Source organism: Lepisma saccharinum, chromosome 1 (assembly GCF_977018435.1).
Source record: "Lepisma saccharinum chromosome 1, izLepSacc3.1, whole genome shotgun sequence".
Lineage (NCBI taxonomy): Eukaryota > Metazoa > Arthropoda > Insecta > Zygentoma > Lepismatidae > Lepisma > Lepisma saccharinum.
The window spans coordinates 137,703,418-137,726,435 of record NC_139229.1 but is presented as its reverse complement, the minus strand read 5'-3'; the positions used below and the strand labels follow the sequence as shown (position 1 = coordinate 137,726,435).

The window sequence follows — 23,018 nt, the reverse complement described above, 5'->3', positions numbered from 1 at the left end:
ATTTTAGAATTAAAATGCAATAAATGTAAGTGGAAATGTTTTCAAGACTTCGTGAATTATTATTCTTAATTGGACAGATACAATGTTGATTCCCTCTAGCATGGACCATATTACATTCAAACAAGCACTATATTTTCTTTGTGCCAACATTTCAGTGTTGTGTATCATGGCAAATGCTGTGCACACATCTGATTTTTGTTGTTTAAATTTTATTGTTTTTGTCTTGCATCCAATTTTTATTGTTTAAATTATAAATTATGGTGTTTAAAGTATGCTAATAATAGATTGGCAAGGTGGCTTTGTAGTTATTTGTGCAATCATGTGATATACACTCTCGCCCAGAGATTTTCGCTTATATAAATCAAAGTAATTGTTGTAATTTAATAACATTTGCTAAGGACATACCTTAGTGTGTGAGAAGCATGGTGAAATCATGAGAATGAGCGCCACAGTCGTTGTAGGCGAGACAATATTTCCCAGGAAATGAATGCTGTGCCTCCCGATATGTTGGGGGCAGTCTTCCGTAACATGGATAGACGTGTGCAGGCATGCCTTGATGCTCATGGCGATCACTTACAACATTTTCTTCGATGTCACCATGCTTCACACAAACCAAGGTATGTCCGTAGCAAATTTTATTACATTACAACCGTTACTTTGATTTCTATATGCGAAAATCGGGGGCCAAGACCGAGTGAGACACCCTGTGTTTATTTTATTAATGTACTTAACATACAATATCCTTCATCATAAAGATTTGCTATGCAAGTTAAGAACATTATGAGGTAGGTAGGTATGTATGTGTGTGTGAGAGAGAAAGAAAGTGAGTGAGTGTGAGTATCTAAATATTAAGCGGTATATTTCAAATGTCTTTAATTTTTTCGTATCTCCTGCACCTCTTTTCTACATTTTCATTCAATTTTTCTGTTCCAGACAATGCTTAAGAGCTTGAGAGAAAAACAGGCCCGACTAGAAGAATATGAACAGAAAATGGTAAATCAAACAGAAGAAGCAGAAATTAAAGATCAACAAATTCAGAAACTTGAACAGGAAATCACCCTTCTTAAGAGTCAGTTACAACAGTCGGTTGCAAATGAGAAGGTGCAAGATGAAAAATGTGATCCAAGTGTAAACATTAAATTAACAAGTAATAGTGAACTGGAAGCAGAACTGGCAAGAAAAACCGAAGAGTTGGAAAGCAAGAAAAAAGAGATTGACTGCCTCAATACTGAACTGAAGAAGCACACATCAAATTTGCAGCAGCTCATTAATATGGAATTGTGGGATAAAAACAAGCAAATTGAAAAACTTCAGGATAAACTGAACAAAATTTGTGAGAAGAAGGAACTCGAAATAATGGCAATGCAGGAAGCAGTTAACGGGAGGGACATGCAATTAAAATTTCTTCAAGAAAAGGTTACAGAGTTAGGAGTACATGTAAATCTTCCGTCTGCATTGATTAAAGAGATGAAATCGTCATTTATGCCAGATTCTCTTGTCCAGCAACCTATTACGTTCAATCAGAATATATCACACATACATTTGCCTTCCACTGATGTTCAATGTAGGGAACAACTGCATAGTGAGTCGACAGATTCTGGTCAAAGTAGTGAAGTTTTAAGTGAGGAAGTCCAGTCGTTGCGTGACCAGCTCCAGTCTAGCCTCGAAGAGAGGAAATATCTCTGCAGAAAAGTAGAAGAGTTGAAGGATAAGCTTAGAAATACGCCAGAGAGGGAGAATGATAATAAATTGCAAGTCTTGAAAGCAGATTTAGCCAAGAGTAAAGAAGAACTGGAGAAATTGCAGTCTCAGTGTAAGATCTACGAAGAGCAGTTAAAAAGTGGCCCGGAGCAACTTCACACAGAAATCAAGAATTTGCGATCGGAGCTGGAGTCGGTGAAGCACGGTGCGGAAATCAACATGATGGAGCTTCAGGAGACGATCCAACAGTACGAGAGCGAAATTCGAATACTTCATCAAAGCCTGGTTGAATCCGGTAATGCATGCAACCTCCTCCGTGTTCGTTTGGAAGAATTGGCTGGGTTCCTGGAAAGTCTCCTGCACAGGAAGGAACTTGCCTTGGCTCCACGGCGCAGAAATGCACTACAGCAGGCTATTGATAGGAGTCGCGAGTTGTCGAGGACCCTTTCGATGTCATTAAGTGCTTCTCTGTGTCATTCGTTGAGCCAGTCGCATCCCATGCTTCAAAACACAACCTTGTCCCAGTTTGTTTCTCTCTCGGTCGACCAGACCCACGACAGTATTGGCTTTTCGAGCACCTCTCAGTGTTCAAGTTTAAGCTTCCAGGAAGGTGCGGTTGCAGAAATTTGGACAGACTCTGCAATTGGAGAACCAGCACTCGGCCATAAAGTTTCCGAAAATAGCAGTTCAGATGCGAAAGATGGGACGCTTAGAGACGTGACACTGACACCTGATTTAAGTCACAGCAGTGTTCTGGTTCAGCTGAATGAAGAAATAGAAAAGAAGAATAAAGAATTGGAAGAGCAAGTAGAGAAATTGTATTTTGTAACTAAAGAGCTAAATGAACAAACTGTTAAAGCAGAAAAGTTAGATCAGATTATAACAGAGAAGAACAAGCTCTTGACGGATCAGTCGCAGCTGATTAACAAGCTCCGCTCGGAAGTAGAGACTCTTCTTGAAGAGGTGAGGCAGCGCGATATCGAGCTTTCGCTTGCTAACAATGAAAAGATCGGAGTACTGAGGGACAGTCCCAGCATTTCAATTCCAGCCAATGTTACCGATCAGGGCCTCAGCCCTGGATGCCCAAGTGATGTGTTGTCCAAAAATTCCAGTGGTAGCATGAAAACTATATGGAAGGCAGGATGTGTTGATAAAAGTCCAAGCTCTAGATCGAGCAGAAGCCCTTCTGCTGGTGCGATTCAAGAGCAGTGCAACAAACGTCCAGTAAATTCATTGTCTTCAATGACATTTTACAATAGCCATCTTGTGGATGGCAGAGGAGCTGCCCAGTGGACATCACCCATCCGACCAAAAGCGTGTGCGATTCAAGTTACATCCTGTCCTCCCCATGGAGTGTACAAAGTGCACAATGCTAACACCCTACTCCCCATGAGCTCATCACTCTCTTGCAGCAGCTTAACGAGATTACAACGCTCAGCATCCGACATGCATAACATAAGAAATCAGTATGTGTACACAAGAGTAGCTGACGATGCACCTTCATGCAGACAAGCATTATTTGGATCCAAAGGTTCGAGTAGAGTTAAGCGAAGTTCAAGCACCAACACTTTTGTCGTTCCACAGCAGCATCTCGAGCAATCTGTTTTCGTAGCTCAGCAAGATCAACATGCAGCATCACACTCTGAGTCTGAAGCATGGTCGGAACCGGATCGGAAAGTGTCAATGGCAAGAATAGGACTGGAACAGGACTCGTTGTTGCTGGCTGAGAAATCGCCACACATTAGAACTCGAGTGACAAGATCCCATGGCCTTGATGAGTCTTCGGATTCTGAGGATTCTTCACGTGAAATTCGAACTCCAGGTAAGCTTTTTAGATGTTTATGATTGATTCATGATGAACAGTAGAGATGATTGCCAATACCATGTTATTACATAAATGAATGTAGAAATATTTTAATGCAAAATTCAGATATACAGACTCATTCATTTAAAAATCCATATATGTCTATATTGAACTGATGCAATGGTGGAAAGAATCATTCGTTTCATTTTCATTGCTGTCCCAGATATCTGTATATCCCTTAAGGTATACAAAATTCTGATAAACGTTTTGATTATTTTAAGTTTGCTTCATTCTTAGGTAAATTCAAACATAGAACCCCAAGTTAGCAAAACCTGGAATTCCACAATTTTGCCAAAATGCCATGTAAATCATAGCATAGTACATGCATAAATTTATAAATGAATCTAAGAATATTTCAGATAGAATTAAGTTGCAATGCAACATTTATGCTCTCAATTTTTAATTACATATTGATGAACTAATTGAAATGTTAGTGGAAAATTTTGACTCAGCCAAAATTTGAACATGACTCTTGTCAGCTTCTACCATCATTTCCTGCAATTAGTTATTTCAAAAAGCTCTTTCTGGCAATAGCTATTTCTGTTCAAATTCAGATTAATTTTAAATTGCATGATAGTATCAAACTTTTGATATTGGATTGATCTTAGCTTTACATAGATGGTAAATAACCAAAATTATATTTCTTTAATTCAGTGAAGGAATCTGGTGTGGTAGAGACCAAAAGTTGTAGGATGACACTTTTGCCACAAGTTTTACAGGCACATAGAATCTTGAAAAATAATAAATAAATTTCTGGGAACTTCTATGTATTTATTACTGGGAGGTTAAAATTCTCACTCTAACTTTATATCAATGAAATGGTAACAAAAATGTACATGGAGTGGTCAATAAAAAATTTGATTTCCTAAGAGTCTTCCACCATTAATCAGCTTTTAGCATCATTTTTACTGGTTTACTTATGAAGATTTTTGTTTTTGGCTTTATATTTTCACTTCTTTCAGACTAACAATATGGAATTTTTAAATGCAAAGCCTATTTCCCAAATTTCTATCCTCCAGCTCATGTGCTTTATGTTACTATTCTTGTGTAAATTGTAAATAATGTGCTTCTTACTTAAAAACCCTCTTTCCAGGCAAACGAACAAGGTCGGAGATGACTGAAGTGCGACGCCTTCAGAACAAGCTGCGTTGCATGGAGCAAGTGAACGAAGCCTTGAGGACAGAACTTCACATTTACCAGTCTCTTGGAAAGCAGCTTACTTCTCAGGAATCTGGCACACTTGACTCGAAGGATACAAGCATGAATGCATCAAAACTAGGAAATGAGGTAAAGTTGGATAAGTCGACATATGTTGAGTAAGACACAATTCGTTAACGTGAGTTTTGGCAACCAAAGTTTGCAGGAAATGCATGTGTAGTGATTTTACTTTCCAACAATAGGAAATGTTATTGCATGTTGTAATGTGTTGTCAGGTAGACTAAAGCTTCAAACGTTAGAAGTTGTACAGGGGATCTTCTCCCTACCTGGACTAACCTAAACTAAATCCCATGTCACCTCTGTGGCTGATTGCACTGAGACACATACACAGCTTTTCAAATACTAGTATGTTTGTTGTGTGTCCATACTTCAGGTTTGTGCGACTTACTCACTTTTATATATATTATTTCGTATATCTAGAGATTAAAAATACAAAATTATTTATTACTTATGTAAAATTAGTATCTATTTTGTACACTGACAACGTTTTGGGAACCACTGTTCCCTTCTTCAGGTCCTATATCTCGGCTATCCGAATACCATAGCCTCGTCAAATCATACACTCATCAGGTTTTTTAGCTGAAGGTTCTATAGTGATTATTTTAACAAATAACAGTGAACATGGGACCAGCAAAGGTTTTAGCATTTTCCAAATTTTACCTTTACCATATTGCACCAATTCCTTTTCCTGATGAGTGTATGATTTGATGAAGCTATGGTTTTCGGATAGCAGAGATATAGGACCTGAAGAAGGGAACAGTGGTTCCCGAAATGTTCTCGGTGTACAAAATAGATACTCATTTTACGTAAGAAATAAATAATTTTGTATTTTTAATCTCTAGAAATACAAAATAATATATTGTTGTGTGTCAACCCAATTCAAAAGTATTTTGGGAGGAAGCAAAAGTGATCATTATTCGTGATTGTCTTGCCTGAGATGCTTATCTTATCATTTTTGTGTAAATATTTTGACATTATTGCAAGGCCGATAATGCTTTTGTTGGACTTCTTTACCATTTCTCAAACTGTACAACTCCACTGTCTTATGACATGTAATTCTAATATTAAGACTCGCGCACTTTCGACGTGGCCTGTGGCCACGTCTCGTGCACTCGCCGACGTGGTTCGCTTATTTGGAAAGTTTTTGAACGTAAATTTATGTGTGTATGCGCTGTAATATATACAAATAATCAAAATATTATTGGTTTCTTTCTTAATAATAAGCTGGGTAAGTAATAACAGTTTCAGGATAGTTAGTTAGATGTTTTATGTAAACGAATTCAATAGCGACACTAAATTGGAAAAGTAACATTTTACTTCTGTAGTCAGTTTTACATTTTTAAACATAATTGAAATAAAGAAATGTTTTCCTTCATTCTTCGCAAATTTCTATCTCTCCTCTGCAATGAATTCTGATGCTCACATTTTAAAATTCGAAAACTCTAATACTGTGCACAAAGTGGACCTAAAACACCAAATCAATCAATCAATCAATCAATCGAAAACTCTAGCATAATTCCCTTACAGTAGCATTCGGGGTGAAAATAAACTTTCTTTAAGTTCCCTAGCAACGTCCGTTTCCATGGTGAACAACAAGCACGGCAAGCTCTAAGGAATTGCATGTCATTATACCCCCTAAACATTTAGTTGAAACAAGCACGATGCAGATATTTACGCATTGAGTATAACAATATATACGTAATTGTATCTGGGCTGAAACTCCTTATTATGTAGATGTCACCCTTGTTTCAGGCACCTTTTCAAAGCCAGGAGTTGATTCATCTGTGTGTTACTTATCTGTGAGAAATATAATGTAGCTGGACAATTAAGAATTGAAGGAAACAATGTGTGCAAAAGAAATGCCCGTGGCAACGGTTGCTAAGGACGTGAGAAAAGGGCATTTTCACCCTTAAGGAAGGGCCGATTGAGCGATTTTTGAATTTTCTCGGCCTTTTGGGACGATTTCATGGGGGGTCGTAATCGGGCGTTTTTCGCCTCCGGGGCTTCCTTCATGGAGAACATTTATGTCAGTGAGTGAGTGAGTGAGTGGTGGGATTGGGGCTATATATATATTGGATTAATTAACAACTTTTATTGCTAGAGCACAAACATTTTGTTCATGAAATCTACCACTTTTAGTATTTCTGTGAAGTTTGGATTTTAATAATAATGAAATTTTCATGCAAAATGCCTAACAATTAAGTGAAGAACCAGGAGGAGAAATATTAGATTTGAATGATCATACTATATTTAATAAGCTTAACAACTGTCAGATGTGTGTAGTAGTATGTGTACAATATGTATATAGTAGTATAATTTTTCATGCAAGATGTGGTATATGGGCTGAGTGTAATTAATGTTTATTGCTTTTGCATTAGAAGTTGCCCATGTAACTTTAATTTATTAAAATTTCCAGAATTGGTAATGCACTACACGTGTGTGGGTGTGTGACCACAGATGAAAACATGCATGTATGTATGCTGCAAGCCTTGTTTTGTTAAATATAACACACATACACACGTTTGATCTCTTTCTACTTGTGTATAAGTGCCTACTTATGGTATTAAATGTTTTATTTTTCAGTTCATCACTGGTCCAGGTTCTTCAGTTCCCATCTCTACACATCTCCTGAAAGAAATTCATGTACAACGAGAAAAGTTAGAATCGTCCCTACTTCATAATGAGTTCATTAAACAGCAGTTGGAAAGTGCTTTTGCGAGCTTGAGCGGTGGACAAGTAAGTGATGATGATTCCTTCATCACTGAATGGTTAGAGTTTCTATATGGAGCTGGGCTGACAGTCACTATGTATAAGTATTAGTCAATAGCATTGATATTGTTAAGTACCAGTGGGAATTTAGCCACCGATATCAGCTGATTGTTGTCTGGAATAATTGCTACAATGTTAAAAGTACAGGTATTGTCAGAAGTTGGCATTGATATCAGTATCGGTTGAAGTGATACCAAGTCACCCAAAGTTTTGTTACCATACATGATTCCAGTGTTACATTCAGGTAGTCTTGGATGAAAATGAGGCGAAGAATTTCAATGTTAGCTGAGGAGACGAAGAATGAGAAGGAACTTCAGAAGCAAAATTGCTCTTTCTATACTCTTCATTTGTTGGGTATTGTCAATGTTGTCATAAAATGTGGGCCTAAAAAGTAACCAAAGGAAATATTGTTAGGATCAGGTCATTTTGGGCTTCAGCACCTGTGCCAATATTACTACTTATTACAGACCAGTTGCCGCTTTCAGTTACATGTTTTTACGTTACATGTGCAGCAGTTAGAAAAGTACTGTATGAAAAAGAAATTGAAACTGATGATAACCTTGCCATTACACTTAGCTCTGTGCAAAACGTTTGTCTGAATGTTAGTGACATGGTTCTTTATTAGCATGCTGTTAATTGGGCATTATGCATTATTTAGCCTACCCTTCACCTATTGTAACACCTCCAGACCATCATCCCAGGTGTTCCGTTTCTCATTATTTGATGTTATTGCTTTTTGTTTTGTCATGTTATCAATATGTGTTTTTGGTCTGGAATTTTCCGAGCAAAAGAAAGCACTTTAAGCTGTTTCACAAAAAAGTTCAACTGAAGATAAAAGAAGGTGTTCTTTTGAAATATGACGTTAGGAATAGGTGTAAGATAAACTAGACAATGGATAATGTGCAATTAAGATTACATGATAATAAACTGGGTTCTCTGAGAATTGATAATAAAAAAAGTTTCTTTGGGGATAAAACTTGAAACTCTGTGATAGTGTTGTAAATGAAATTTATATTTGAATTACCTGTTTCCAAATCTGAGAAAATATATTGTTGGTTATGAGAATTTTGATGTTTATACTTCCTTCTTTAATTGCAGGCAGAAGAAAGTGTTAAGTATCTGTGCAAGAAAGTAAGAGATACAACCGATCAGCTGGAAGATGCACGGATGAAATGTGGTGATCTGGAGTCTAAATTGGAGCAAGTAATGTCTCAACTTGAAGAATGCCATGTAAAACAGCGACGCACTGCAATTGTCCAAGAGGAATTAGAGATAACGAAGAAGACTGTGAGAGTGTTGCAGGAGAAGGTGACTGTATTAGAGGTTCAGATTCAAGAGAAAGAAAATGACATTTTGGAAAAGCAGTGCACTATTCTTGAACTACAAAATAAAATAAAGGTACACGAGGTGAAAACACTGGAAGTGGAGAGGCAGAATCGCGAGCTCGAGGACAAGCTGAGCATTTCAAATGAAAAGATAACAGGACACGAGGAAACTATAGCTTCTTTACGAGAAATGGTCACCGTTAAAGAAAGAGAAATTGAGAACTGGAAAGAAAAGTATAACACGTACATCCAAGAGTGCGAGAAGAGTCACTCAAACCAGTTGCAGGAAATTCAGATACAGCTGAATGAAAAGGTGATTGCGCTGTCCGAACTCACTTTGCAAAAGACAAAACTCGATAACGAGAAGCTACGATTGGAGCAAGAAGTGAAGTTACAGAAGAACCAGATAGTGGAACTTTCTCTTGATAAAAATGAAGCGGAGAACGAACTGAGAGTATGCGAAGAGAGGCTGAAGACCTTGGAAGAGCTGGAAGGACAAGTAGCAAAGGGGAACGATGAGTGCAATGAACATGTGAAGGGATTAAGAGAGCTGGAAAGTCAAAACCTGGAACTTAAAAGCAAGATTACTTGCTTGGAAAGGAACATTGAACAGTACGAACTATTTATAGCACGAAGAAGGAGAAGAAGTGATAAATTGGCAGTGACAACGATGAAGGAGCATCACTCTGAGCAGGAGATTAGCCTGTGTGGTCAGCATTCTGGTAAGTTTGCTTTTATTTTGTGTATCTTAAAAGCATGTGAGAGTCAGCTTTAGCATGTCAATTACCTTTGTGTTCACTGGTTTGATATTTTTCCATAAATGTAGTTACTGTCAATACAGGTCCAAAGTAAAAGTAAACACACATTTCAGGCAGGAACGGACTTACCACCAACAAACAGAGTCACCTCTATATTTTGGAGTTTAGGTGATTTCAAATTACCTACAGTAACTGCTTTAAAGTGCGAGTTCCTGCATAGCCAAATGACTGTTCCTCACATACACACACACACACACACACACACACAAAATAAAAAAGGAATACCTAAGGTCACTACAAGGCCTGAATGGCACCATCCTTTTAAAATTTTGGTGGGTAACTGCATAGAATTGTTGACTGACATCATTCTTAAGATTCTGGGTATGAATGTTATTTTTATTTTTTTTTATTTTCATGTAGTATGTACAGTCATGGACACTTCTGGGTTATAACAATTCCATTGAAAGTTAATGGAATAGTTACAATCCAGAACTGTCCGTTACTGTACCATTCATACAGATCATCACAATTAATTAATAAAGATGTACAAAAACTGCTGTAAAATAACCAAAGTAAATATCTTCTAGTTAGACTAAACACCAGCAAACTACAGCTGTATACCAGAATTTATATTTTTTTCTGTTTTGGAATTATTTAATTTTCATTATAATGAATAACATGCAGAGGTTATATATTCAGAGTAAATACATGTCCTCAAAGTTAATAAGGAACATGTGTTTTTTCTGCAAATTGTACTGTTGTCCATGTGTATTGTAATTTTAATAACTAAAAGTAAAACGTGATTGATTTTCTAGGCACATGCACAACCATATTGCCAGTTCAGACTGATATGTTATCTCCGAGCAGCTGTTCCAGTTTTGATTACATTCAAGAGGATAACACATATTCATGTGCTAGTGAATCTTCCCTTAAGCAAGACAGAGATGGACAGCGACCTGAAATAATCATTGGCGATAGCATTGCAAAGGATAGTGGTGATTCGTCTGCTATGTCAAGTCTGCAGTTGGGGTACAGTCGTCAGAGGAGCGAAATGTCAGACTATGTTTCTGATCAAACATTAGAAGAATTTGAAGCAGCATATAATCAGGTATGCCTAACTAATAGTACAGTGTGATAGACAAGATAGTGTTCTTGACCAAGGGGAAACTTGGGCATGTGAGGTTTACAAGTTTGTAGGCTAAATGCTGTTTTTTGAATTGAGAAACTTGAATCTCCTCTTGTTTCTCTAGGGCCAATTCCATGGCTCATGTGCATTTGAAGAGTAAATAATGCCTGGGACACAATGTTTTAACATGCAAATGTATAATAACTGTAGTTTACATGCCAAAAAACTATTGATATCATGTGGCAGCAACAGTTTGTTAAACACCATACAAAACAGCAGGTAAAAGACACAACAATAATTTATATGGGAATCTTTATTCAATATAAAACAATAACTCTTTCTTTTTCTGACATCAGTCAGAACAAGCAGGTTCTTACCAACACTGTACCCCCTGGAAAATGGAAGTCAACTAAAAATTATATATTTCACACATAATTTCATTTCAGCCACAATAATATGTGTTAATTAATGAACGAACATGATAAATTCAAATTTAAGCAATGTTTTTTGAGGGAACAACATTATTATCGGGGAAAATGTGGCTGGAAAAAATACCATCCTTGCCCCTCCCTGGAAAAAATCCTGCGGACGTCCATGCCTACCTGCAGACACAGCAAGTAGAAACATTGGAACTTCTGCTTCTTCTTTCTCTCTGTCTCTCAACCACCCCTGATGACAACTGTGGGATGGAGTTGAAAGCTTGGACAGACTTTTAAAGTGTCTTTTATCATGCTGTTGATTTGTTTTGTGTGGTGTCTAGGTTGCTGGAAAGAGGCTCTCCCACCAAATTTTGAACAGCACTTGTTTCTAGAAGAGACAGAGTAATTACAAGTAATTTTATGCACAATAGTGCATTTAAAAGCAGTGAAGTTAAGTGCAGTTTCTTCCACCATGGACCAGTCTTATCTGAAATATTGTGCAATTTACTGCAAAAGTAATTTCAGGACTACTGGAATGTCGTGATAGACTGTTGTCTCAAAAATAAGTTCTTGAAGGTGTTTCGTCTTTCAAATAACTATCTGATATTTTAATTCTTCCAAATTTTTCCCAGAGCAGTTATATTATTTTTTTGAGGACTACCCGTAAGATTGATAATTTGTATGATAGAAAATGGGCTTATGTAGGAGTATGACAAACCTGATTCAGGTTCTTCATGGAATATTTGCAATTTTATACCAGATCTGTAGAATATCAGTATCGGTAAATTTAACATTGGTAGTTTATGTGCAAAAAACTTATACTTGTTCATCCCTCGTGGAACGTCGATTTTACATTTTTCAGAACCAAAAACAAAATCTTTAAATGCAGGAAATTGAAAAAAAATATGGATTCCACTGTGTGAGTTGTAATCAAGTCAGTTGGAAAAGGACCCCTAATTTGAAGAGAGACTTTGCATAGTTCGAAACATAAAATGCAGAGGTTTTCATAGGGTGACAAGCATGTGTGTGTATTTTTTCCCCCCTTTTTTTCCCCAACTATTGCAATAGTGTTGCTAGTAGAGGGCTGCGCTTTCACTCGTTTGAGTTTCCCACGCTTGATTCAGTGTGCTACTCTCGAGTGTACCACACTCATAGTGGACTGACTGGCAATGTCCCGTATTTCAAAGCCTATTAAGCAACACTGTCAACCTAAAACCCATACATGGAAGGAAATCACTCCATGCAATTAGAATTCTAAATCATAATTTCGTATATTATTATGTAAGACCCAAATACAATACATATGAAAGTATGCAATATCTACAGACCAAAACTTTAAATGGATCACATGCTGACGGACCTGCCTAAGCAATTAAAAATATCGTATCACAGTGCAAACAAGTACATGTACATCATTGTTCACTTACCGAAAAGGATAATCATATTCTGCGAAATAATAAAATGCAGTTATAACATTCAATTGAACATCATTTTAATGTGACAATAATTGTAGAAACATAAAATGTCAGTCTAGGTAGTTTCAGCCCATAATCATCTATTTCATTTTTACATATCTTGGTAAGATATGCAAAACTGCATTTTAACATGGAGACGATGACTATGTTCACTTAATTTTCAGCTGGCCCCATGGCAGAATGGTTAGCACATCGTGCTACAATGCCAGGTGTCCTGGGTTCGAATCCTGGCCCAGGCATGGATGTTTGTGAGTATCCATTCATCAATTTCATCATGTCATCACTCATCTCCATCTTCGCAAATTAGCCAAAAAGTGGCACAACAAGCGAAGTAAAATAAAGCAAATCAACAACAACAACTTAATTTTCAATTTCACTTCACCTTTTACTTCACGATCCGTATTTGAGGGCCCACTACCATAGAAAATGACGGAAATACTAATGGGGTTCGAGAGTTCGAATGTATTCCACTCGTTTGAGTGGTAGAACTATTAATTCTGTCTGCCATCTAGCATTGCCCTTGCAAAGTATTTGCCACTCGAGCGAAAAACACTCATTGCAGCATTAGTTGCTATGTAGTAGGGCTGACTTACATGATGTAACAATTAACATCGGGTGGTGCCAAAAGCAATCCTGGCTTCCATCCATTTCAATTGTCATAGTTAACTTTAAGTGATGTAAACAACAGACAATAATCATTTATAGCGTAAGTGATGATCTTGCTTTCAATGATGTTATATTTCGTATAATAGATACTTTTTATCTTTCAGTCTTGTAACAATTACTGGTTCAATGTGCAGCGGTCAGGTGAGTTGTCAGCTCGCAACATCTATTCCTCTCCAGACTTGGGTATTGAGAGTGACACTGGCCGTTTCTCAAGTCTAGACCCGCCTCTGCAAGCTAGTCATTCTGATTCTGCACAAAACAAGATTCTGGAGAGGCAGTGCCAGGAGATGATCAACATGGCTCCTAGCTCTCTTGAGTCCAGAGGAGATGGAACTGACATAGGACGTAAGTTCCAATTGAACCTGATTTACTCATGTAAAATAACATTTGTGATCATGTATCATCTTGTTAATGTTCTAAGTAGTTTAACAGAATCAATATCCTTAAAAAACATTTGAGGGGTTCAGAGCTCTAGTGGCATAAGTATACCACTTCTGCTCTGAACTTCTAATTTGTGGGAAAGCAATTTGGACTTTTTGCTAATGTTGCATATCTGGAAAGAGTTACTGTATATTTGAATTTTTCTCATTCAGCATCACTTCTCGGGGTGTAAGGGGTGACCTTCCACATAGTACACCCAAATGTCAACCTCACTTCCACATTAGTGCACCATGGACTGAAGACTAACGGGGCTCTGGCGACTGGCCCCATGGCCAGTATAATTTTGTTTGTATTGTCCTGTTCTTTTGTCCTTATGTGTGCTGAGTGCCCCTTTACAGCCTCAGCTTTTAACAGAAGTCAGAACATTTTAAATTTTTTAGTTGTGCAACGTTAGAGTTGTTGTTTGTGATGGTAAGGGGCTGGCCCCCGTATAATGTGACGGGAGCAAAATAGCCTAAGTGCTGACGCTCCCAAACTTTTAAATTTTAAATTCAAATTCAAATTCAAAGCATCACTTCTCTGCCACTTTTGGCTAATCATGAAAAGTAGGATGAATGGTGATTAGATGACACACGAAGAGGATGGATGCAGAAAGACTACCAGTAAGAGCTTACCATGCATAAGGAGTGGGAATAAGGCCAATGGGGAGACCAAGATGTCTGGAAAAGCAGAACAGATAGTGGAGAGTGTTAAGAGAAGAGGACAAGATTGGAACATCATGGAAAGAGAGGAGTGGTGGAAGACCAAGAAAAAATGGAGAGGCTTGACTTCCATGCCCAGCCAGTCAGAGGCAGGAAACAACAAATGATGATGATGATTAGATGAAACTCAAATGCCTACACCAGGACTTGAATGTAGGACCACTGGTGGTGAGATTACAAGTCCAGCAATCAATATACTTGGCCATGAGGGGATGGAAAGAGTGATGACACATTGAAGCTGGAAATAAAAGAATGTGAAAAGGGGGGAAAAATCAAAGATAAGACTTTTTTTTAGTTTGCTAATTGAGGGCAGAAACTCTATTGGTATCAGTCGATGTAGGCGTATCGGTAAAATTACTGATCCAATATAGCTATAAATATCTTATAATTTAGGGCAAAATTCTGTCATTTTATTCAATTTTTATGGATAATCTCCATGCCCTACTTTTTAAAAAAGTACATCTAAATATGCAACTTCTTTTGCACTGGTCACCTTGAAACACACATTTATTAAGGAGGTTAATGATCCATTCAGGTTCTTCAAAGACAATTTGAAATTTTATATCGGATCAGTTGAATATCTGTAGGTATTGGTAAATTTTATATCAGTACTTTATTGCATCAGCCAGAATTTCATATTAACCCATCTGTAATTGAAAGTCAGTCACATAAAAAGAAAAAGAGGAAGGGGAGACATTCTGATGCTTACATGTGAGTGTGACTAAAGCTCAACTTCTCTACAGGCCCAGCCCGAGAAGGGAAACTGTGAAATATGGTTATAATTTATAAATGATCACACTCAAGCCTCTGGTGCATGGATAATCAATCTGTGGGGTTGTGTGTGGAATGTCCCTCCACAGCATCAGGTCTCATTGAAGGTGTATTAATTTTTGTTCTTGAATGTATTTTACTGTGTTCAATGAGGAGCTCATCTCCATAAAACTCTTGTATTAACAATTCTTTAAATTCATGGACTGAAATAATTTAGTTTTGTTGTTAAGGTACTTGTGTACCCAGATTAGGAGCACATAGCTACTCTGGCATTCAATGAAACCCCAAAGGTTCATTGCCACAGCAACATCCATCTTCATCTTGGCCTTCAGGTCTCGCCAATGACTTGATTCCATTCCCTATTAGCTTATCTGAGCATGGAGAGGCTTTTGTGGGTGGCCTTCCTAAAGGTCCTTTATCACTTGATTTCCCCAACGTGGATCCTTATTAACTTTTCTACCCTCTTTCATGCATGCTGCCTGCTCTCTACAGTTTTCAATCATAAAAGATGTCATCATTTGTGCGAGGGATATGACGAAGCTGATTACCAATGTATGAATATTGGCCGAAATTGACATTTCGGAATCAGTATCAGTAAAAATGTGATGTTTAAACCGATACCAATACTAAGTTTTTTTTACCTTCTAAAAAGTTTCTGTATATAATTTTGTCCGCTTTATTGAAAATTAGGTCAAAGTGAGTAAATCCATGAATGGGGATGTAATATGCACATAAGCAAGAGTGTACCAACCACATCTTCATCTTCATGGAGTTTTTGACAAAATCATTGCTGAAGCAACTATTTCACTTGATGAGGATGCATTGCTGCACTGGAAATTGAAGTACCAAAACTTGGAAAAAAAGTGGCTAGAAAGAAATTGGAATGAATATTCACTGTTGCTGGACAGATAGTGAATAAACAAGAAGTAGATTATGTTCAGTATTAAGAACATGAACTCATTTTGCTACTTGAATTCATGTGCTTCTCAAATATGTAAATAATGACTTCTGTATTAGTGTTAAGTCTCTGAATATACCAGGTGGTGAGAATTAAAGTTCCCTCACTCGGAGCCCTCTGAAGACTGTTTGAAATATTGGTTTGCAGTGAAACTTGGTAGAGGCTATGGAGACGATGGAGAAGTGAATGCTGGTGAAAAGAAAATAATTCAAATTTTCAGCAGCAAGTGGAAATATGGTGCTGAAATAACAACAGCCAGCAGTCGGACATGCAAAGCATTATTTTTAGTTTGTCTGTACAACAGTGTTCAATATGCATGCCATCAATGATTCAGCAGCAGGATATTGTTCATTCTGCACCAGATTTCAGTGTCATTTCTACCTGGTATTTTTTTTTTTACTTTCCCATAGTCTCCATAGTCACTGCACCAAGTTTCATTGCAATCCAATGGTTCTAATGGACTCCAGAGGGTTCTCAGTAGGGAAACTTTAACTGGTATATACACTGGTCAAAAAAATTAGGGGAGCAAGCAAGAAATCCCAAAACCAAACTTGGTAAGTCAAAAGTAGCAATGTATTTTGATTAGGTGAGTGTGTCCTCAACCAGTACAATACATGTCTATTGAGTCATTAGCACAACAGAGTTCTAGGGGTGATTTCTGCAAGGTACTGAACAAAATCAGGAGACAGCACGGTGATAAGACAACAGAAATGGACAGATACGCAACAGATCCATACCTCTAATAAGGCATGTGGTCGCCATGGACTGCTATGACAGCTGCACATCTGTTTTGCATGGAACCAATAAGGTTATCAACGACAGCCTGCGGGATATTCACCCATTTCTCCATAGGGGCCATTTCCAACTGTTGCAGAGTTGTAGGCGGCGCTGGCCGAGCAGCAATGCATCTTCCGAGTGTGTCCCACACATGTTCAATGGGATTCAAGTCTGGGGAGGACGCTGGCCATACCATTCGTTCGATACCCTCATCCCGTAGCATGGCGTCAACCAGACGTGCTCGGTGAGGTCGGGCATTATCGCCCACAAAAATTAAACTATCACCGATATCTGCAGCCATTGGGACAACATGAGGCCTGAGGATCTCATCCCGGTACCGTAAGGCTGTCAAAGTACCGTTCCGGATAATGTGCAGGGGGTACGTCGACCAACACTGATCCCTGCCCATACCATTACGCCACCGCACTGAGACACTTCGCGCACATGTGCGGGATAATTGCGAGTTCCACGTTCCCTCCAGATGAGAATGCGTCGATTATCTGACTGGAGACTGAAACTCGACTCATCCGAGAAGAGAACTGAACTCCACTCTCCATGTCCCCACTCACGATGTTCCACAGCCCACTGTCTGCGGGCCCTACGGTGTTGGGCATTCAGAGGGACACACGCCATTGGTCTTCTTGCATAAAGACCCCTTTCCCACAGGCGATTTTGTAGTTTGGCCCGAGACTCTTCGTCCTGTTGCCAAAACAAGGCCGCGTTGCAAGTCAGTTGCAGTTTGCTGCCTATTCCTGCAAGCCGACAATGCTAAGTACCAGTCTTCCCTAACTGTTGTTGACCGTGGGCAACCTTGCCCAGGCCTCCTTCGTACTGTACCTGTCTGTTGAAATCGTGTCCACAACCTGGAAATGACACTGCGTGACACACCAAGGGCTGCAGCCACCTCACGTTGTGTTTGCCCTGCTTCCATCCTCCCAATGGCTCTCCATTCGCTAGATTCCTCTAAATCGTGTTGTTCTGCCATCGTTCCTATTCAACACTACTCAACTGAATCCCACCTGCACTTACGGTCTGCCAGCACCAAACAACCGGTGTTCCCAAGTGACCTCGTGATTGCTCCTCATATCACAAATTCTGCCACATGCCTTATGGTGTCACTAGAGCTCTTCATGCTGATGATTCATCACAGATGAATTGTACTGGTTGAGGACACTCACTTCATCAACATACATTGCTACTTTTGACTTTCCAACTTTGGTTTTGGGATTTCTTGCTTGCTCCCCTAATTGTTTTGACCAGTGTATACATAACATGCAAGTAGAAATGTTTACAGCAAATTTATTTTTGTCAAGCTGAAAATAACACTAAATTTCTATTGAATAATCTCGTGTACTGGAATCAGTTAAATATTGACATCAGTATCAGTTCAAAAAATTAATAATGGAGAGTAGATTGGAATCGGTAAAATGTCTGTTTCATCACATTATGCATTTGTGCAATATTTTGTGTAGGTTGCTTTGTACATAATGTATTTTCAGCAGAATTGCTTTATTTGACATTTGCAGGGAGCAGAGTTGAAGATCCAGATTGCAGGAAATTGAGGGATGAAAATGAAGAATTGAAGCTTCGCCTGTGCCAAACAAACAAGGCTTTGCAAGCAACATTAAGCCAGTTGGAAGTGGCCAATAAAAGAAAGAAGCAGGTGGAGAAGGCCATCTGCAAGCAGCTGCATAAAACTCATCACATCTTGAGGAAAGCTCGTGTGAATCTGGAAGCTGGTTATCGTCATTCGGATGAGAATCTTTGAACACTTTGTTGCTACAGACAGCAGTTGTACCATAGGGTGGAGGAACGGGGTTAGCTAGCACTAGGACAGAGTATTTTTGACTCTTCTTACTCGTTAGACAAGAGTGCTAATTAAAACAGTATTAATGATCTAAGCTTACTCCGAGACAAGTGAATTATTTTTTTAATCTGCGGAAAAAAAAATTTAATGACAAAAGAGTTTCCTTATATACAGATACTTTGAAAAGTATCATCTCAGCAATTGCTCAAAGAATTTTTTTCCCTTTCGTGATAATGGTTACGAAAGATTTTTCTCGACCGTGCCAAATTCTTTGATCTGTTGGGTTTAGTTTAAGAAAAAAAATAAATTGCACTTGCTGTTTTCCTTGTTATATATGTTGACGCAGCTGAGACTCGAGAGGTTGGTATGTTGTAAATTTTTTTGGATGATGCACTTGTTTTATGTGAGAAAGTGTGTGTAGTAACATTCAGTAAATTGTTTGTGAAGACAGCATCGAGATTATCTTCTAGATCTTTAACTTCCTATACTTGCCTCAACACTCATCTTTGTAAAACAGATGTAAATACTTTTTATGGAAATACATCCTAATTTTTAAATAATTTTATTTTGATATTCCCAGAAAATAAAGTGTGTACTAGAATCTATATCTAACAAATGCTTCAGAAGGTTGTAAGGTTATTCTATTGTACATGATATTGTAAGAAACTTGTCCATTATAATTCTCTCTCAGCTTTTACCTTTATAAATTCATTTTGTAAGGCAATAACATAAAAGGTAATTTTTGGATCTAGTAAGTGTTCCTACAGGGCTAGATTTAGGCCTAGGATCACACCATTAGGGCAGCAAAATTGACATCCACCCAGATCCATTCTATATATTTTTTTTCTCCTTCAATAATTTTTCTCAGTTAAGTGATTTGTATTGAGAATAAGAGCTCCTGCTCTGCAAGCAAGCAGGCTGTAATACAAAGCAAAGAAAATACACACATTTTGAAACCCTACAAGTCTCGTAAAGAATGCTTGGTATTTCATATAAAAATAAAATATAACTTATTTTTACTTACGTTCAGTGAGTATGTGTTGAGTAATTGGCAACGTTTCAGGGACCACTGTCCGCTTCTTCAGGTGGGTGCATCAGCTTTAGGATTACCCACGAAGCTTCGTCAATGGTAAGGATTAGGTTTACATGGATAGGATAAAATATTGGGATTCCATCACAACTGACCTATTCTCTTTTTAAAAATCACTCTGTAAAATTTCCCTACTATTAAAATCAATTAAAAGCCCTCTGTTACAACTTATTAAAAAAGAATCCCTCCGGTTATTTGCCACTCACATGTTGAGTCAATGGCTTCCTTGCAAATGCATGAGGTCCTAAGAGTTAGATCTTCCCTCCCCCCCACTTCTTTTCCCCTTCCGCATTATGTCATATCTAAAGTGAAATTGCCTGGGATTCAAGCTTCATGCTCTACGTCTGGGGTAACCTTGAATCAGATTTTCTCATATTCCCGCTTTTCCCATTTTTTTAGCATTCCTATTTAGAGTTCATCAATGTTACCATCTTCTCTACTAAGTTTATTTTCTCTATTCCTACATATAAATGATGCTTCGTATACATTTCTTCTAAATAATTTATCCTCCTCCCTAAGGACTTCCCGCCCCTCAATTTTATGTTGTTCTTCCAATACGTGCTCAGATAATCCAGTTGTGGGTTTCTCTTTGCTAACTTCCAAACCTATCTCTTTAGCTCCTTTGAAAAATATTTCAGCATTATTCTTAATTGTATTCACATCATCCCTCAGTAAGTCTACATCATCTGCATATACTAACAGCTGAGTCACACCATTTAATTTTAGTCCTTAGTTAGTTTTTTACCTTCCCAAGAGCATATTCTAAGGCAAAATTAAAGAGCAATGGAGATACTGCATCTCCTTGTTTTAACCCATCATGAATTGTAAATTTGTCAGACATGTTAATATCCACACAAATTTTACTTTGTTTCACTGGTGCATGCTTTTATCATATTAACAAGCTTCTTAGGTATTCCAAACTTGGCTAATATACACCGTGTCCATAAATATACTGTCATACTTTAAAGTGGTATTACGTCGCTTTGGATAATCGTATTTAAATGAAATTGGTGACATTTGAAAGAAAAACTCATACTTTTGTGCATGTCAACAATGGACACCTATATCAGCAATGGACAACAATGAACGAGATCAAACATAGAAACTGACATAAATTCACTCCTGACAACAATGGACGATGCAGGTTCATTGTTGGATATTTAGCAGGCAGGCAGGTTACATGTGAATGTTTTCCTTTAAAATTGTGTTGTTATTACAGAAGATTTAAGAACGTAGTTGGTGTGTTTTAGAATATCATTACACGCAGTGTTTGGTGAAGGTTCAGCATGTGGATTGAAGTGGTTATGGCGACCCCACAAGAACGTAGTTGGTATGTTTTAGAATATCATTCCACGCAGAGTTTGGTGAAGGTTCAGCGTGCTTATAGGTGAAGGTTTCAAAATCAGGCTCCTTCACACACGTCAATTTTGAAGTGGTACCGGGATTTTGTGGATCGTGGCTGCATATGTCATCAAAGGAAAGGCCATTCAGGGTGACTATCTGTCAATGCGGGAATTGTGGAACAAGTGCGGGAGGCATTTGTTCGTAGTCCTAAGAAGTCTGTACGTAGAGCTAGTCAGCAGTTGAACATCCCTAAACCCACCGTATCTAAGATCCTGCGTAGGCAACTGAAGTTTCACCCCTACAAACCTACAAGTTGAAACCTGATGACCCTGTAAAATGGTTAGATTTCTCTGAACATTTTATGTTACTAATGGAGGATAACGTAAATGTCAGGAAAAATAATTTTCAGTGATGAGGCAACATTCCACGTTGGTGGAAAAGTGAACAGACATAATGTAAGGATTTGGGGGAGTGAGAATCCACATGCAATTTTGGAAGTTGTAAGAGACTCCCCTAAAGTGAATGTCTTTTGTGCCGTATCAAAACATCAAGTCTATGGCCCATTTTTCTTTCGAGAGGCCACTGTGAAAGGTCCAGCTTATCTTGACATGCTCACTGAATGGTTATTTCCACAATTGGAAGAAAATGAAGAAGGCAATGAATTTATTTTTCAACAAGATGGAGCACCTCCTCACTGGCATTTACATGTTCGAAACATCTGAATGAGTGGCTTCCAGGAAGATGGATTGGACGTGCCGGAAATGATGATAATGTCTTCTACAATTGGCCGCCGAGGTCACCTGACTTGACGGTCTGTGACTTTTTTTTATGGGGTTACATAAAAGATTGTGTCTATGTACCCCCATTGCCTCAAAACCTGCAAGAACTGAAAATTCGCATCACTTCTGCAATCCAGTCCATCCCTGTGGATATGTTGGGAGCGTGTGTGGCATGAATGGGAATATCGCCTTGATGTCTGCAGGACCACTCGTGGGGGCCACATTCAATGTCTATGAGTTGTAAAATAAAATATTTGAGTTTTTCTTTCAAATGTCACCAATTTCATTTAAATACGATTTTTTGATAATCACCTATAATTTCATTAGCATATGGGGTTAGTCTTTCTAAAAGAATGTTAGATAATATTTTATATGTTGTTGAGAGTGGAGAAATATTCCATATTAAGCAAATTAATTTATGAATTTGACATATTAACGAATTCCCACCATCCAATTATTTAAAATATGTTTGAATACTTATCTAGCAAAAGCTTAATGTTGGGGATGTTCAAGACAAAAGAAACTAGAGACCAGTCCATAATGTCACTTTTGCACCGAGAAGCATTTTGTGTGATACCTTTAGTGTAATTCTGGACAACTTGGGGAAGTGAGTTAAACAGGCAGGGTAAAGTATTAGTTAATAAATCTTACTGTCTGATATGCAAGAATCAGCTTGAAGAAATGTACCCTAGTGTAGTCATTGGCCTTCAAATTATCCTTAGTTATTAGGTCATCAGATGTTCCAGTGAACGATTATTCTCACCACCAAGACTTTCCTCAGGACAGAAAATTAATTCATCATCTGTATTGAGGAGGAATTACTAAACAACACAAGACTACAAGGATGTCATCAATTAATTTGCCGAACAGAAAACCAGGAAGATGTCTCCAGTTGAATATCCAGTTTTATGCAATACCTAATGGCTTAATGTTTTATTTATCTTGTTATACACACAAAAAAAATATGCAATGAAAGCTGTTTTTTTTTTCTTTTTTGTACTTTATGTTGTACTTAACAATTTTCCTATC

At 38.0% G+C, this 23,018-nt stretch overlaps 1 protein-coding gene across 3 annotated transcripts in view; it reads left to right on the top strand.

The window, feature by feature from the left end:
• LOC146001536 (uncharacterized) overlaps positions 1–19,343 on the top strand; it is a 129,515-nt gene extending 110,172 nt beyond the window's left edge. For all 3 annotated transcript variants that reach the window (XM_083138967.1, XM_083138977.1, XM_083138988.1), the window contains 7 exons: positions 934–3,523; positions 4,659–4,852; positions 7,367–7,519; positions 8,651–9,599; positions 10,451–10,743; positions 13,426–13,666; positions 18,496–19,343. In XM_083138967.1, coding sequence (XP_082995093.1) covers positions 934–3,523; positions 4,659–4,852; positions 7,367–7,519; positions 8,651–9,599; positions 10,451–10,743; positions 13,426–13,666; positions 18,496–18,737 — 4,662 coding nt within the window. In that variant the 3' untranslated portion in view covers positions 18,738–19,343. The remainder of the gene's footprint in view (positions 1–933; positions 3,524–4,658; positions 4,853–7,366; positions 7,520–8,650; positions 9,600–10,450; positions 10,744–13,425; positions 13,667–18,495) is intronic.
• The last annotated feature ends 3,675 nt before the right edge of the window (positions 19,344–23,018 follow it).